The sequence below is a fragment of the Perissodus microlepis genome, chromosome 12, assembly GCF_051167445.1.
Source record: "Perissodus microlepis isolate ML-2025 ecotype Zambia chromosome 12, ASM5116744v1, whole genome shotgun sequence".
Taxonomy (NCBI): domain Eukaryota; kingdom Metazoa; phylum Chordata; class Actinopteri; order Cichliformes; family Cichlidae; genus Perissodus; species Perissodus microlepis.
Genome location: NC_140472.1, coordinates 21,054,455 through 21,069,108, shown reverse-complemented (window position 1 = coordinate 21,069,108; position 14,654 = coordinate 21,054,455). Strand labels below are relative to the sequence as shown.

Sequence of the window (14,654 nt, the reverse complement as noted above, 5' to 3'; positions counted from 1 at the left end):
TGGCGTTCACAGGACTACATTTCCTATCTCTGCTGCTGATGACGTAATTCATGTGCGCCAATCTTTACAGTCTTCGGGGGGATCTTTGATTAGCTACATGGTTAATACAATATAGTAAGGTACGTGCTGATTTACAGCGAAAGTATAATTTCTAAGTAACAGTCTTCTTATTTTATATGCCTGAGTGGAATGGATTAACCTGTTAAAACATCCATAAGCAGCTTTTGTTCACAGAGAACACCCAGTGTCGGCAACATTAGCTTGTTTGCACACGGTAAAGCTAGCTAATGTGACGATTGGTGATAGCTAACTCACACCATCTCGTGTCTTTTAAAATTGTGTATCTTGCCTAAGAGTTTTAGTACGCTTTTGAGGACTGTGTAAACTTAGGTGACCTTTTGACATCCATGTTATTAGTTTCAAAAATGTATATGTTAGGAGACAAACAGTTACTACTTATCTCATTGATCATTTTACGGGCATTTAATCGGGTAATATCGATTTCTGATAGGCTTTTTATTCAGGCATCTATACAAGTGATTACCAGTGTTGCCTCTTATATGTCCTCTAAACGTTATATATGTTACAGGTGAATGAACCAGTCATTTAAAAATGGTTTCAACTCTCCCTGACCCACATCAGTTCATTAGTGTTGACGGCTGAGACTTTCCAGGGCACTCTGGAGTGCAGTTTACACCATTTTAGGCCATAACAAGCTTCTCAAGTCAGCTCGCATGTTAATCCTCTGTTGTTAGCTTAGATCAGCCTCGTCAAACTTCAATGAGTCAAGATCTAATGTAAACAAAAATGCGTAAAAGCTTTTAAGAACATACATAAATTGACACATTTCCAGTTGAAAAATAATAATGCATTGCAGTTTTAATGCTGAGAAGCAAAAAACAAGCTTTATGACTGATCAATGAATTATATTATTACATTGGATCACATTCACTTTCTTACTGTACGTTAACTTTGAGCTGTGTTATAACTGTTACACTGCATGATGACGTTTTAAATGTTTATGTTTTTTATTATTAGGCCAAGGTACTTTACTCATACTAACCTTTCATAGCTCGGTAATAAAATTATATTTAATATACAGTATAATATACACTACCTTCAGAGGTCTTTTGAAACTGTAGGTTATTCTACTCTTCAGGCAATATAGAGCCAATATAGTTTTGGTCAGAAGTTTACATACATTCGTTATGGGCATGAATGTCATGGTAATTTTGGGCTTTTGATAACTTCTTTGAACTCTTCTTTTTCCACTGTGGAATCATTGTACAGTATACATATTTAATGACTTTAAAACAATTTTTAATTTACTTCGGATTTTCTCTAATCCACACAGGAAATCTATGTAAATATCTGAGGTGGTTCAAGACTTTTACTGGAAAGAAAATATTATGTAGAATTAAATAATGATTCTTAAAGGTCACCCCATGTTATTCATGGTATAACAGGATCTATTTTAGGTTCATTATTTTTTTCCATCTATATTAATGACATGCCTCAGGCTGTGTCTCATGAACCTGAATCCTTTACGTGGATGATTCTGCTCATGTAGTTAGTGGAAATACGTCCTGAAGATCCATCCATCCATTTGCTTCCCCTCCTTATTATGGTTGTGGGGGGCTGGAACCCATCCCAGCTACCATAGGGTAAGAGGCAGAGTACACCCTGGACAGCTCACCAGTCTGTTGCAGGGTTATCACAGAGAGACGGACAGCCATTCACACTCACAATCACACTAAACACCAAACACCAGCTAACCTAACCCCACTAATCCTAGGGATATTGAACCTACATTGTCTCAAGAATTAGAATTTTGTTAGCCTATGACCTGAGGAAAATATGATTTCACTTCAGCAAGGAAAACCTAATAAGATAAGAAACCTCTTAATCAAGTGTAACTCTTATGCCATTAGCTGAGCTAATTATAACAAGGACCTAGTACTAACTTTGAGCTAGAATTCATCAGGTACAAGCATGGCTATATCTGTTATTAAAATAATAAATAAATACAAAAATGAGAAAAAATGTTTTTATATAGGAAAATAAATCTTTCTTTTCAGTAAAGGAAAGAAAAAGTGTGGAGACATTGCAGATTTGGAGCTTTATGTGTGTGTGTTTGTTTGTTTTTTTCATATCCTCCATGTGTCTTTGTGGGGTTCCTCTGGGTGCTCTGGTGTCCTCCCACCAACTGTATGTTAATTGCTGATTCTAAATTGGCATTAAGTGTAGTTGTGCAAGTAGAGTTTATGGTTGTTTGCATCTCTGTGTTAGCGTTGTGATGCTAACACAGAGACACAGAAACACAGAGGCTGCTGGCCCCCTCACTGCCTCCCTGAACTTTTAAGTTGGCTAGGCAGTTGGATGGATGACTTAGCAAAATGCTTTACATTGGCATGCAATGGTTAATTTAATGTAATGTTTATCTATGTGTCTTAAGCTGTCACCATGGTGATGAAATCAGCAGTTGATGATGATGACACTGGCTGGGGGCTGGGTATCCCAGAAAAGATGAAGAACAACGCCAACTGGGTTGATATTACACATGAATTCAAAAGCGCCTGCAAAGGTAAGGACTGTGTGTGTGTGTGTGTGTGTGTGTGTGTGTGTGTGTGTGTGTGTGTGTGTGTGTGTGTGTGTGTGTGTGTGTGTGTGTGCAGTTAAAAAAAGGGACTGACGTGTTTCTCCTTCCATGTTGTCATCCTTTATTCATGCAGATTTGAACCTTGGAGAGTTGCTTCATGACAAGCTGTGAGTACACCAAAGTGCTTTTTTGAGTCCCTCAAATTAGAAACGACCTTTTCATCTTACTGCTGCACAGATCCTCAATTAAAAAAGTTTTCATGTCCCAAAGTCATAGTTCAAAACATTGACTGCGCGGAGTAATTATAATGAAAGCTTCTAATGTTTTTGCCACAAGTGACTTTGAATTTAATTGGGTTGATATTTGCATTCATTTTTGGATCGGTCCATAAATATTGTCAGTGTTTTTATGTAGTGAACACAGAAAAAATGTTACAGAGGTCAAAAATGTTTTACTTCTGCTGCAGGTTTGGCTTGTTTGAAGCCATGTCAGCTATAGAGATGATGGATCCTAAGATGGATGCGGGAATGATCGGAAACCAGGTCAACAGGAAAGTGCTCAATTTTGAGCAAGCTATTAAGGTACTGATCTCTTTTTCATGGAATGAAAACAGTATACAGACAGAGATATAATGTAATCCTAGATTAAAATTTTCAGAGCTTAGTTTCATTTGTTTTTGTATATAAAACACATTTAACCACCTTATTTTGCTCTTTCTTTGTTCCAGGAGGGTGCCATCAAGGTCAAAGACCTCAGTCTTCCTGAACTCATCGGGATCATCGACACCTGTTTCTGCTGTTTGGTGAATTAGCTTTTGCTTATTATAAGGCAAAATTTTGAAAGTTATGTTTAAGTAATGTGCTGCCCCCTGTAATTCCTTTGTACTGCAGATTTTCTGAAATGTGACTGGATTGGAAAATGTTTGCTGCAGTAGTATTAGCTTAATCTATATTCTGTATTTGTAGCTGTTTTAACATTTTTATGCCATTTTTGTCTTTATTAGAATGTAAAATTTGAGAAACACAATAAGCTTTGGAGAGATTACTGATACAGGTCGAGCCAGCGATGACTCAAACTGCGGACTCACTGATCAAGACATATTTATGTATGCATGTTTGTGTTTTTTAATATGTGTGTATATGTAGATAACATGGTTGGAGGGCCACTCACTGGCTCAGACTGTGTTTACCTGCCTCTATGTTCACAACCCTGACCTGATTGAGGAGCCAGCCCTCAAAGCTTTTGCCCTGGGCTTGCTGAAGGTGTGTGACATTTCCCGGGAAAAGGTCAACAAGGCTGCTGTGTTTGAAGAGGTGATCAGTTTTCTGCTGTCAGTCAGTAAATGTTTGGTTACTGTGGTACTGCACGTTTCAATGTGGACATGAAGTCAGAACAGATAGCAGGTTAAAATCATGGACCAACACAAAAAAAACCCAGGTGGGAAAGAAAAAGCTGTGAGTAAGTTGTGTGTAAAAATTGAGATATCTGAAAGATGGAGCTCAGTGTAGCATTTCAGGTCCCAAAGAGCTATAGTTTGATTGCAAATGTGTGTTGTTTAAATCTATTTGTTTGAAAAGTTGTTCTCGTAGTAGCCCATTTATAAAACTGTCATATGTCTGAATGGTGATTTTTATTTTATATTTCTTTATGCAGGAGGATTTCCAGGCCATGACCTATGGCTTTAAGATGGCTAATAATGTCACAGATCTGCGGGTGACAGGTATGAAGACTTCCAGTCATAACTGAGTAAGGCTCAATATCAATCTCCAACCTAAAGCATAAAAATGAAACTCTTAACAACCTAAATGATACCATTCGAGTGCACAGGAGCACACATTGAGTAAGTCAGTTTGAGGCCTAGGATTGTGTGTTTGGGACTTTTTGTGGGTAATGCCCTCAGGCAGCATCTGCAGAAATGTAGACACGCGACAAGGTTTAAAAATCTCTGCCAAAGAACACTTGATACTTTGACAGTAGGCCCTCGTGGTTTTAGCATAAACACACATCCAAGTTTATGAAGCAGTGTGTACACATTGGGATTGGGCTTTAGTCTGCAGCATCAACTACAGTGTAGACAGCTAAAGCAATTACAGGCAGACACTGTAATCATTCATCTCTCACGGCGTATTAATCCCTTCAGGTATGCTGAAAGATGTAGAAGATGAATTACAGAGGAAAGTTAAGGTAATTATTCTTGTTGCTTTAAGTAAAGGCTATTGCCATTTCAATGAAGCACTGATAATGCAAAAGCTTTTCTGACATGCAATGTTTCTGGGTTATTTTGTGCTCCGTCAGAGTACGCGCAGTCGACAAGGTGAGCAGCGAAACCCGGAGGTTGAGCTGGAGGTAAGTGAGATCATTCACGCATTTGTGTTGAGTTTTTGCAACAGTTTTTTTTCTAGAGGCATTTTCTTTAACTCCAGGAACAAATTATCTCGCGTTTCTTTGTAATTTATACCTTTTGAGTCATATCTCACTACCGGCTATATCTCTGTGTCAATAAAGAGTGTGGGACTCACATGACCTCTTAAAGACTCAGCTCTGGAATTTCCAGCTCTTTCAGTTATATAGTTATATAAAGAAAGGAAGGGAAAAAACAAGGAGACCCAAAAATGGACTTTTCTGAGCAGTCTTTAAAAAAAAACAGGTGTATTAATAGCTCTGCAATGTTCTCCCATGCTTTGTTTTTTTCAGCATCAACAGTGTCTGGCACTATTCAATAGAATAAAGTTCACACGCCTTCTACTGACTGCACTGATCGCCTTTACCAAGAAAGAGGTAATGCACATATCGACAAAAGCCCAGCAGCAGATAGAGACTGATTCTGTTTACTGCATGCGTTACATATAAACAGAGTTTTTCTTGTGACTACACATGTAAAGGCAAGTAGTCCACATGTAGCTGAGGAAATGAGTTACCTTATCTAACATGTTTCCTTTATTTCTGAACAAAAATATGAGTAAATGAAGCAAAATATCTTAAAAACAAAACAAAGACTAATGGAGGAAGTTTGTTTTTTAACAATCCTGATGATTTTCTTCTGAGGACGAAATTTTGATGTGTTAGAAAAACCCTGATGTTTATGTATAACTGTGATATTTACAAACTATATATACTTTTGTTGATAAGGGGGCTTGTTAGTAAGTGTTTTGTTTTGTGTCTTTATCAGACCAGCTCAGTGAGCGAGGCCCAGAAGCTCGTGGCACAGGCAGCTGACCTGTTATCCCCCATTCATTCCAGCATTCAGCATGGCATCCAGTCACAAAATGACACCACTAAAGGAGGTAGCACGCACATTCACGTTTAATCTGTTAAGTGGAAGAGTACAAGTTAAGCCTTTTTTTGCAATTTGCAAGCCAACTGCTCAGCTACAGCTGCAAAAGATATGTTTAGAAAATGGGTAATTAAAGTATTTGAGCATAAAATAATCATTCTGAGGCTCCAGATGTCCAGTTAAGTCATCCTAATGGCAACCTAAAGTCCACACTGGATGTAACTTGTCTACACTAACAGTTTTCCTCACACAGAACTGAAAAAATCAACTTCTTTTCATTTACTTTGGTTTGGCAAGTCCTTAAAAAGATGATTCAGTTACATTTTTTTTTCAAATGTGACCTGTGTTCATGTCTTTAATTTATGTTGTGATTAGTTTTGTTCCCTGTGATTGCTGCAGACCACCCCATCATGATGGGCTTTGAGCCTTTAGTCAACCAGAGATTGCTGCCACCCACCTTTCCTCGCTACGCCAAAATCATTAAGAGGGAGGACATGGTGGCGTATTTCAGCAAGCTTATAGAGCGCATTAAGACTGTTTGTGACGTGATCAACACTACCAACCTACATGGCATACTGGTAAATACATTTCCTGAGGTTTGTCTTGATGCATTATTTTTTATTAAGTTTTATTATAAACAAGCTTTTCAGGACATTAGAAAGTTTCTTCTAAAACTAGACTGTTTCAGTTATGAACCAGATGCCCTTCCCAAAGGGGATTTGTGTGTCCAGTTGGAAATATAAATTGAAATTAAAGCTGCAAGCAGCACTGAGATAGCCCGCGCACTCTGGCACCATCGAGCCATGCCCAACACCTTCTGTGCCCACTAGGTGTCGACAAAGTATCCCAGTTAACAGTTTGTCACACTGGAACCACCTATTAAAATTTAATCTAGATTTGATAATGATTATAAGCTACTGCGCATTTCCTGTTCCAACTAGGCGGCGCTCAAACTATCGCTGACAAATGGTATATCAATCTGTTCAGAGTCAGACTCTCCTCATGCCTGTCAAGTCTGGTAGAGTTTGTTCAATTCGTTTTTGAGTTACAGCAGTTTCGTGGCGAATGATCGAAATGTGGCGTGCCGCCACGACATCACCCCTTCCTGTTGGGTTTGGGGTGATGGGCCCCTGGACATTTTTGTCGGTCTTTGTATGTTACACGTGTGTACCAAGTTTCATGTCTACAGCTGTTCCAAACCAATAAAATATCTTATTTTTCACCGTGTGCCAAATTTCATGAATTTATGACTATGTTAAGACTTTCAAAAAGGCAATTCATTGGACAAAATAATAATAACAAACAGCCTTCGCACGTTTCGTGCTCGGGCTCTAATTATAAAGTTTCTTCTATGATAACTTAAAGATTGTGTTTTGTTGTTGCTGATGTTTTTACCAGGACTTCTTCTGTGAATTCAGTGAGCAGTCTCCCTGTGTACTCTCCAGATCTCTTCTTCAGGTAGATGAGTACTTGCTTTCCTAAATCTTTCAAATGTACCTGTGGTTTTATTTTGGTGATCCGTGTAGATACGACCTATGCAAATATGAAAAATACTTGCATAGATATAAATACTCCATAGATACTATGGAGTATTTAATAAAAAAGTAAATGAAACTACATTTCATTTTTTTCCCATCAATCCAGACTACATTCCTGATAGATAATAAAAAAGTGTTTGGCACCCACCTGATGCAAGACATGATTAAAGATGCTCTGAGGTACTTTGTAAGCCCACCAGTCCTCTCATACAAGTAAGTTGTGTTTATTTTAAATACTAAATGAGATTAGTCGGTCTGTTGTTTTGTCTCTAGCTTAGCTGTGATTTGAGGTTTACAACATGCTTTTACCTGTATTGATTACTTTAACCTTTCTACTGTCAGAGGATAGTTGGTGCAACAGAAAAATATCAGGATATATATGACACAATAATGACATTACTGTAGGCTGAAATGAAACACGGTGAGAAATGAGATATGATGTGATCGGATTTAAAACACTTAATAACAATATCCTTTATAAACTAGTCAAATATCGTAACCACTTATTTAACATCTGATCATCAGTGGAAACATTGAACACACTGATATTGTATAATAAATGATAACAAGTGATTAGATATCATATAACAGTGATCATTTTAAAACCCCTTGGCCTGCAGTTAAGCTACTGGATACACTTACTCTGAACGCACTGCAGTGTGTGAGTTCTGGTTGTAAACCTCAAATAGACAATTCAGAAGCTAAGCTACAGAACAACAGTCCCTTTGTTTGGCTCAGATTGACCTTGTCACATGTGTTGATGTACCTCTGTCTCTCCAGGTGTTGTCTCTTCAACAATCACCAAGCGAAGGACTACATTGACTCTTTTGTTACACACTGCTCCAGGGTATGTTATTGCTGTGGCTCAAAGTCTCTATATCTAAGTCATCTTTTATTATAGCTGACTTAGAGGTAAATCGTATGAAAGTAGACATAGACATGTGTTTCCACCGTGGAGACTTATGTGTAATAAAATATAAACATCACAAACGTTCATCCCTATAATGGATTATGTTTATGATTGTTGCATGTATTCATTTTCTCTTGCCACTCACCCCCAACCTGCTGCAGGAGATGGCTGCCCTCTCCCTGAGCATGGTTCTGCTGGAGGTTTCTTCCTGTTAAAAGGAAGTTTTTCCTTCCCACTGTTGCCAAGTGGTTGCTCATAACGAGTCGTCTGATTGTTAGGGTTTCTTTCTAATATTATCGAGTCTTTACAATATGAAGGGCTTTGAGGTGACTGTTTTTGACTGAACTGGCGTAATATGAACTGAACTGAGTGTTTTCCCCATAGCCTTTCTGCAGCCTCATCCAGATCCACGGACACAACCGTGCTCGACAGAGAGACAAGCTGGGACACATTCTTGAAGAGTTTGCCACACTGCAAGATGAAGTGAGCTGCAGCTACGTTCATCCAAATTAGCTGTCTTTGCAGTTCGTGCTACAGGCAGTTTCTCTAAATTCATCAAGCAACCTCAGAACTCTTTCTTTGTGCTCTACAGGCTGAGAAGGTGGATGCAGCTCTGCATAGCTTACTGATGAAACTGGAGCCTCAACGACAGCATCTAGCCTGTCTTGGGACCTGGATCCTCTATCATAACCTGAGGATCATGATTCAGTACCTGCTGAGTGGCTTTGAGCTGGAGCTTTACAGCATGCATGAATACTATTACATTTACTGGTAAGATTGCATGCCTCTGTGAATTACTGGCAGAAGCTGAACTCTCTCTCTCCCACATAACCTGGGTGCAGGTTTGCTGTAAATGAGCATGTGTTTGTTTTGGTTGTAGGTACCTGTCAGAGTTCCTTTATGCGTGGCTGATGTCCACTCTAAGCAGAGCTGACTCCTCTCAGATGGCAGAAGAGCGGATTCTAGAGGAGCAGCTGAAAGGGCGCAGCAGCAAAAAGACCAAGAAGAAGAAGAAAGGTACATTTTGTTGTGTTGCTTTTATCTGAAGCGGATAACCACAACATACAAACTGAAGTCTAATCAGAAATGACCAATTCATTGTATAAGTGGCGTCATCCTGTCGATATTTCTCCAAAGAGCACTGAAGTTATTGTTTCTGATTTTCTTCAGTTCGCCCTCTCAGCAAGGAGATTACCATGAGTCAAGCATACCAGAACATGTGTGCTGGCATGTACAAGGTAGGCATAAAATTAATGGCCTTTATTAGGCCACTTTTGGCACAACAAAGTGTAACATGCCCTTTCCCGGCCTTTCTCTTCAGACGATGGTAGCTCTGGATATGGATGGGAAGGTGCGTAAGCCTCAGTTTGAACTGGACAGCGAGCAGGTTCGCTATGAGCATCGCTTCGCCCCCTTCAACAGTGTGGTCACCCCTCCACCTGTGCACTACATCCAGTTCAAGGTACTGTGTCTTTTTATGGGCCTAATTCATCTTTTTTTTTTTTTTTTTTTAAATATTCCACTTTCTTTTTAAAATGTTTCTCCTCTTCTTGCCTATTTCAGGAGATGTCTGATCTGAAGAAATACAATCCTCCACCAGGCTCTGCAGACCTCTATCTGGCAGCTAGCAAACACTTTCAGCAGGCAAAGCTCATCCTTGAAAATGTGCCCAGTCCCGATCCGGAGGTCAGAAAGTCAAAATACTGTGAAATAAATACAGCGGTTTATGTTCATTAGCATTTGTTTAGTTAGGAAGTAAAACTCTTGAGATTAAGACTCTGAAGCCCTACGTTTAGCTATTACTAGCTAGATAGATGCCCATATGAACAAATGAGTAAATTGATAAAATACTGCTCTGTCAATCAACAAAACTGAAACACAAACTTCCTAGATGGATTTTATCACCCAGTAAGCCATAATTTTAGTCACATAATTCATCACAGATGCTCCAAAAGGCACCAGCAGCATACACACAGTGCAGAAGGCCAGTTTATAGATTCAAAGTAGTGACGGTGAGGCCTTAAAGATACTGATCTGCTCCAGCTGCCTTTGTCCGAACATCGACACGTTAGCATCATTAGCTCCAGTGACTGTCCCTTGGTTTGAACACACTGCTCTATAATGTGGCTGCGATGCATAAAAGCAATGGTGTATGTAATTATCTTGGGGTGGTTTTCAATTTTATACAATGATATCTTATCTGCACCTTTTCTTGTCTTGTTCTATAACCACTCATCACTCTTTGATAACAGGTGAACCGTATACTGAAGGTGGCCAAACCTAATATTGTAGTTATGAAACTACTGGCTGGAGGTCATAAGAAGGAAACCAAGGTAACACATTACTCACATTACTTGTATTATTGTTTGTGTTTGTGTCTGCATTTACAGTTAATACAACGTAGATCTTTTAAGCTTCAAACCAAAAGAATCAAACAAATGCATTTGATAATTTAAATAGGAGTAGTTGATATTTAAAAAAGTACTAACTGTGTACATATTGGTTGCATTGTGCTTCTCTTAATGCAGCTATACATTTCTTTATCCTCAGGTGCTCCCAGAGTTTGACTTCTCAGCTCATAAGTACTTCCCCATAGTGAAGATTATTTGATCCCGCCCCGAGCCACAGGGTGACAGCGTTCCTCACCTGAACGGGTGTGCAGCGGCCCTGACCCAGACCTCGTCCAACAGTTTGTGTGACACATTTAACTGTAACGCCATGCACAGGAGTGTCTGCACCTGACTCTTTTCTCACCTTTCTGAGAGATGAAACCAGAGAACTCACCACTGGACCTCAATGAGTGACAGTATGCACATTTGTATTTCTGTGTGTGTGTTACAGAAGAGCCGATGTGCTTTTGTGCAAAGACCTGGCAGATGGATGCTGCCTGAAGAACAAGTCTTGCGAATGCTTATAAAGAGTGCTGTAATGATAATAGGTTCATATCATTAAATCATATGAAACTTTTTTGTATGTGTCTGCATGTTTATCTGAGGAACAGCGTTGAATCTATAAATGATGTCCTGTTAAAGCTTATTGTCCCTGACTTTATGTGATTACTGGACTAAGTCAGATTGAAAACTTGACAATACAATGTGCAGTCTCTGTAAAACAGAGGTGTGAAGCATAAGGCCCAAGATCTGACAATCTGGAAGAAAAAAATAATTGGGGTGTTTTAGCTGTACTTTCATAAGTTTTGCCGTTTTGGGAAGGATCTTCCCCCACAGCCATGCATACTGCACCAACATAAATATCAATTTAATAAACAATTTAATGACAGAAAGTTGCTGGGTTTTTTTACTCTCTACTATTTAATTTATGTTTTGGGTTTTTTTTTTTAGAATAGAATAGTTTTATTTTGAGGATGTCAAGATAACTAAAATAAGAGAAAAAAACAGACAAAAGTATAGACATCAAGTTGTCACAGTATCTCTCTACACAATGTTTATGCTCGAAAAGGAGTAGGATGAAGTTTACACTGACTTGTTCCTACTCCCTTATTTCAGATTCCATAACTTGTAAATCAGTGTTCAGAGTTCAACATATAATCCCAAAATATGAATGTTTATCTATGAACATGTCTACACTCATACAATATACACACAAAACAACTGAAGCTCAATTCAGTTCAATTTTATTTATCCAGCGCCAAATCACAACAACAGCCGCCTCAAGGCGCTCTATATTGTAAGATAGACCCTACAATAATATATACAGAGAAAAAACCCAACAATCATATGACTCCCTATGAGCAAGCACTTTGGCAACAGTGAGAAGGAAAAACTCCCTTTTAACAGGAAGAAACCTCCAGCAGAACCAGGCTCAGGGAGGGGCGGGGCCATCTGCTGCAACCGGTTGGGGTGAGAGAAGGAAGACAGGATAGAAGACATGCTGTGGAAAAGACTCACAAACCAAAAGATCAAACTACATTTTTACATTGGCTAAACACCCTGCGATGAACATGCCACTAAATCTCCCCTTTAAATTTGCTTTACAGTGTTTTCACAGAAAAAAAAAAGAAAGACATTCTGTCAGTTAATTTTTTTCATTTTTCTATTTTCAGAACAATCTGGGCAATGAGATACCAGAGCTTTCTGTCATTTTAAATGTATATTTCTTACAATTTAAGCCCAAAGAGTCATGCGTGCAGAGTGAAGACCTGTGGTAATAAAGTGATAGTTTGAATGCCACTAAATATAGAGAAAATTTAATTTTCTCAAGCTTAAATATTTTGAAGATCTATCCCTCTGTTTGAAAAGTAATGGTACTCCTATTTTACAGGCCAGGAACCATCAAGGCCTACCCCTTTTATTTAACACGAGAACACCACAGCCATCATCACACATCACAAGAAGACAAAAATATATTAATACAGTGCTGCAACAAAGTATTTACCTGCTTCATTATTTTGTTTTATTTTTTTGCATATTTGTCATACTCATATGTTTCAGATCATCAAAGAAATTTCAGGATAAGACAAAGATTGCCTGAGTAAAGCAATCAAGCATTTGGTTTAACTGACTATGAGTCTTTCTCGTCTCTGGGCGAGAGGGAGGAATTGTGGCCCGCTCTTTTTTGGAAAATTGCCTCAGCCACACTGGAGGGTTTTCAACCATGAGTGGCCCTTTTAAAATCATGCCAAAGCATCTAAATCTGATTTAACTCCGGACTTTGATTAGGCCACTCTGAAACCTTCATTTTATTTATTTTTTAAGCCATTCAGAGGTGGACTTGCTGCGTAACCCAAGAGTGCTTGAGCTTCAAGGGACAAACTGATGGCCGGACATTCTCCTTCAGGATTTTCTGGTAGAGATCAACATTCATGGTGCCATCAATCACAGCAGGTCATCAGCAGACCCAGACTATCACACTACCACCACCGCGTTTGACTGTTAATATGATCTCATTTTTATGCAGTGCCAGTTTTACACTAACTAACAGGGCTCAAACCTTCCAAAAAGTTCAGCTTTCTTCGTCAGTCCGCAGAATAGTTTCCCAAAAGTCTCAGGGATCATCTTGATGTTTTTTAGCAGATGTGAGACGAACCTTTGTGGGGTTCACCTTGAACTGTAAATTTTTAAACAGCATGGACTTTCAGTCTGTCTGTAATTTAATTATTTTTTGGAAAATAAATAAAAAATGATCATTGTACCATCTCAGGTTTCATCCTCAGTAAATTGAGGAAGCTTGTTGACAGATGATTTCCTCTCAAGCTTTGTAATCAGTATCCAGAGTGAGCTGACTGCATATCCAGTCCTTGAAAAAATAAAACATGTCTCAAAGACAGATGGCCACTAAGTGGCACTGGCTTCCAGAACGTTGTAGAATTGATTTTAAGATGTTATTGCTTGTGTTTAAGTCTCTGAATGGATTACCTCCGTCATACCTCTCTGACCTTTTAACTAAAAACACTCCAAATAAAACCCTCAGGTCAGCTGATGTTGCTTCTAGTTGTCCCCAGAAGCAGGCTAAAAAACAGAGGAGACCGGGCCTTTGTGATTGTTGGGCCAAACTTTGTGTAACAGTTGGTGAAATGTTATTATTTGACCACTAGGCGGAGCTCTTGTAATGATAATGTAACTAACGCATTTTATTTTGTATGTTTTATTTTTGTGTTGAGCATGTTAACATTTTCCTTTTTTGCCTACTGGATTGGTGTACAGTTAATTTGATACATGGAAAGTAACCAGTTAATTTTGTAAGTATAAGGTAAGGGCAGAGGTCACTTCCTGTTTTGGGAAGTAAGGTCAGAGAAGCTGCGCATGGTGACGGTCTAGCCGTGTAAAAGTCAAGCTAAGAAAGAAGAAATAAGCCCTAAGTTCCAGTTACACCGGTTTGTCTACTTGCAGGCCAAAGTGGTATGTTTGTTTATATTTTGTGAATTTTATATTGTAATATGTTTTAATGCTGAAATATAATTTTCTTGTACATTTGTATTCACCAGTTCTACAGTGTACCTGTACGTTAAGAGAAGCACAGTAAACATCAGTAAAGAAGAACTCTCGTGTCTCTCGTGTATGTGTACAAGCCGGCATAGTAGAACACTCCACTGCCCCGGAGAAGGCAACGAGATGGTTGGACCGAAGCTACTAGCAAGAGAAGCTACTAGCAAGAGAAGCTACTAGCAAGAGACGCTACTAGCAAGAGAAGCTACTAGCAAGAGAAGTATCACATGCTCCAGGAAATGCATTGAATACGTAAAGAAGCAAGCTAACCAGTGAAAGATAATCAAGCAAGCACAAAAGTCCGTGTCTTGGAAGTAACAAAGCACTTGTAAATTGTTATGAAGCCTCAGTTCCATTTGAAATTCAAAGTGACCTTTCATATTAAGGA

At 38.8% G+C, this 14,654-nt stretch overlaps 1 protein-coding gene across 1 annotated transcript; it reads left to right on the top strand.

Annotated features, from left to right (window-relative positions):
- The first annotated feature begins 1 nt into the window (after position 1).
- Positions 2 to 11,288, top strand: naa35 (N-alpha-acetyltransferase 35, NatC auxiliary subunit). The gene is made up of 23 exons (XM_084945444.1): positions 2 to 119; positions 2,456 to 2,584; positions 2,733 to 2,766; positions 3,066 to 3,180; positions 3,327 to 3,401; positions 3,745 to 3,912; positions 4,253 to 4,319; positions 4,740 to 4,783; positions 4,895 to 4,945; positions 5,294 to 5,377; positions 5,769 to 5,883; positions 6,273 to 6,451; positions 7,272 to 7,331; positions 7,518 to 7,624; positions 8,192 to 8,258; positions 8,706 to 8,804; positions 8,914 to 9,092; positions 9,202 to 9,338; positions 9,492 to 9,559; positions 9,643 to 9,783; positions 9,885 to 10,007; positions 10,574 to 10,654; positions 10,872 to 11,288. The coding sequence occupies exons 2-23, from the start codon at positions 2,464 to 2,466 to the stop codon at positions 10,929 to 10,931; spliced, it is 2,175 nt and encodes a 724-aa protein (XP_084801570.1). The 5' UTR covers positions 2 to 119; positions 2,456 to 2,463; the 3' UTR covers positions 10,932 to 11,288.
- Positions 11,289 to 14,654: the final 3,366 nt, after the last annotated feature.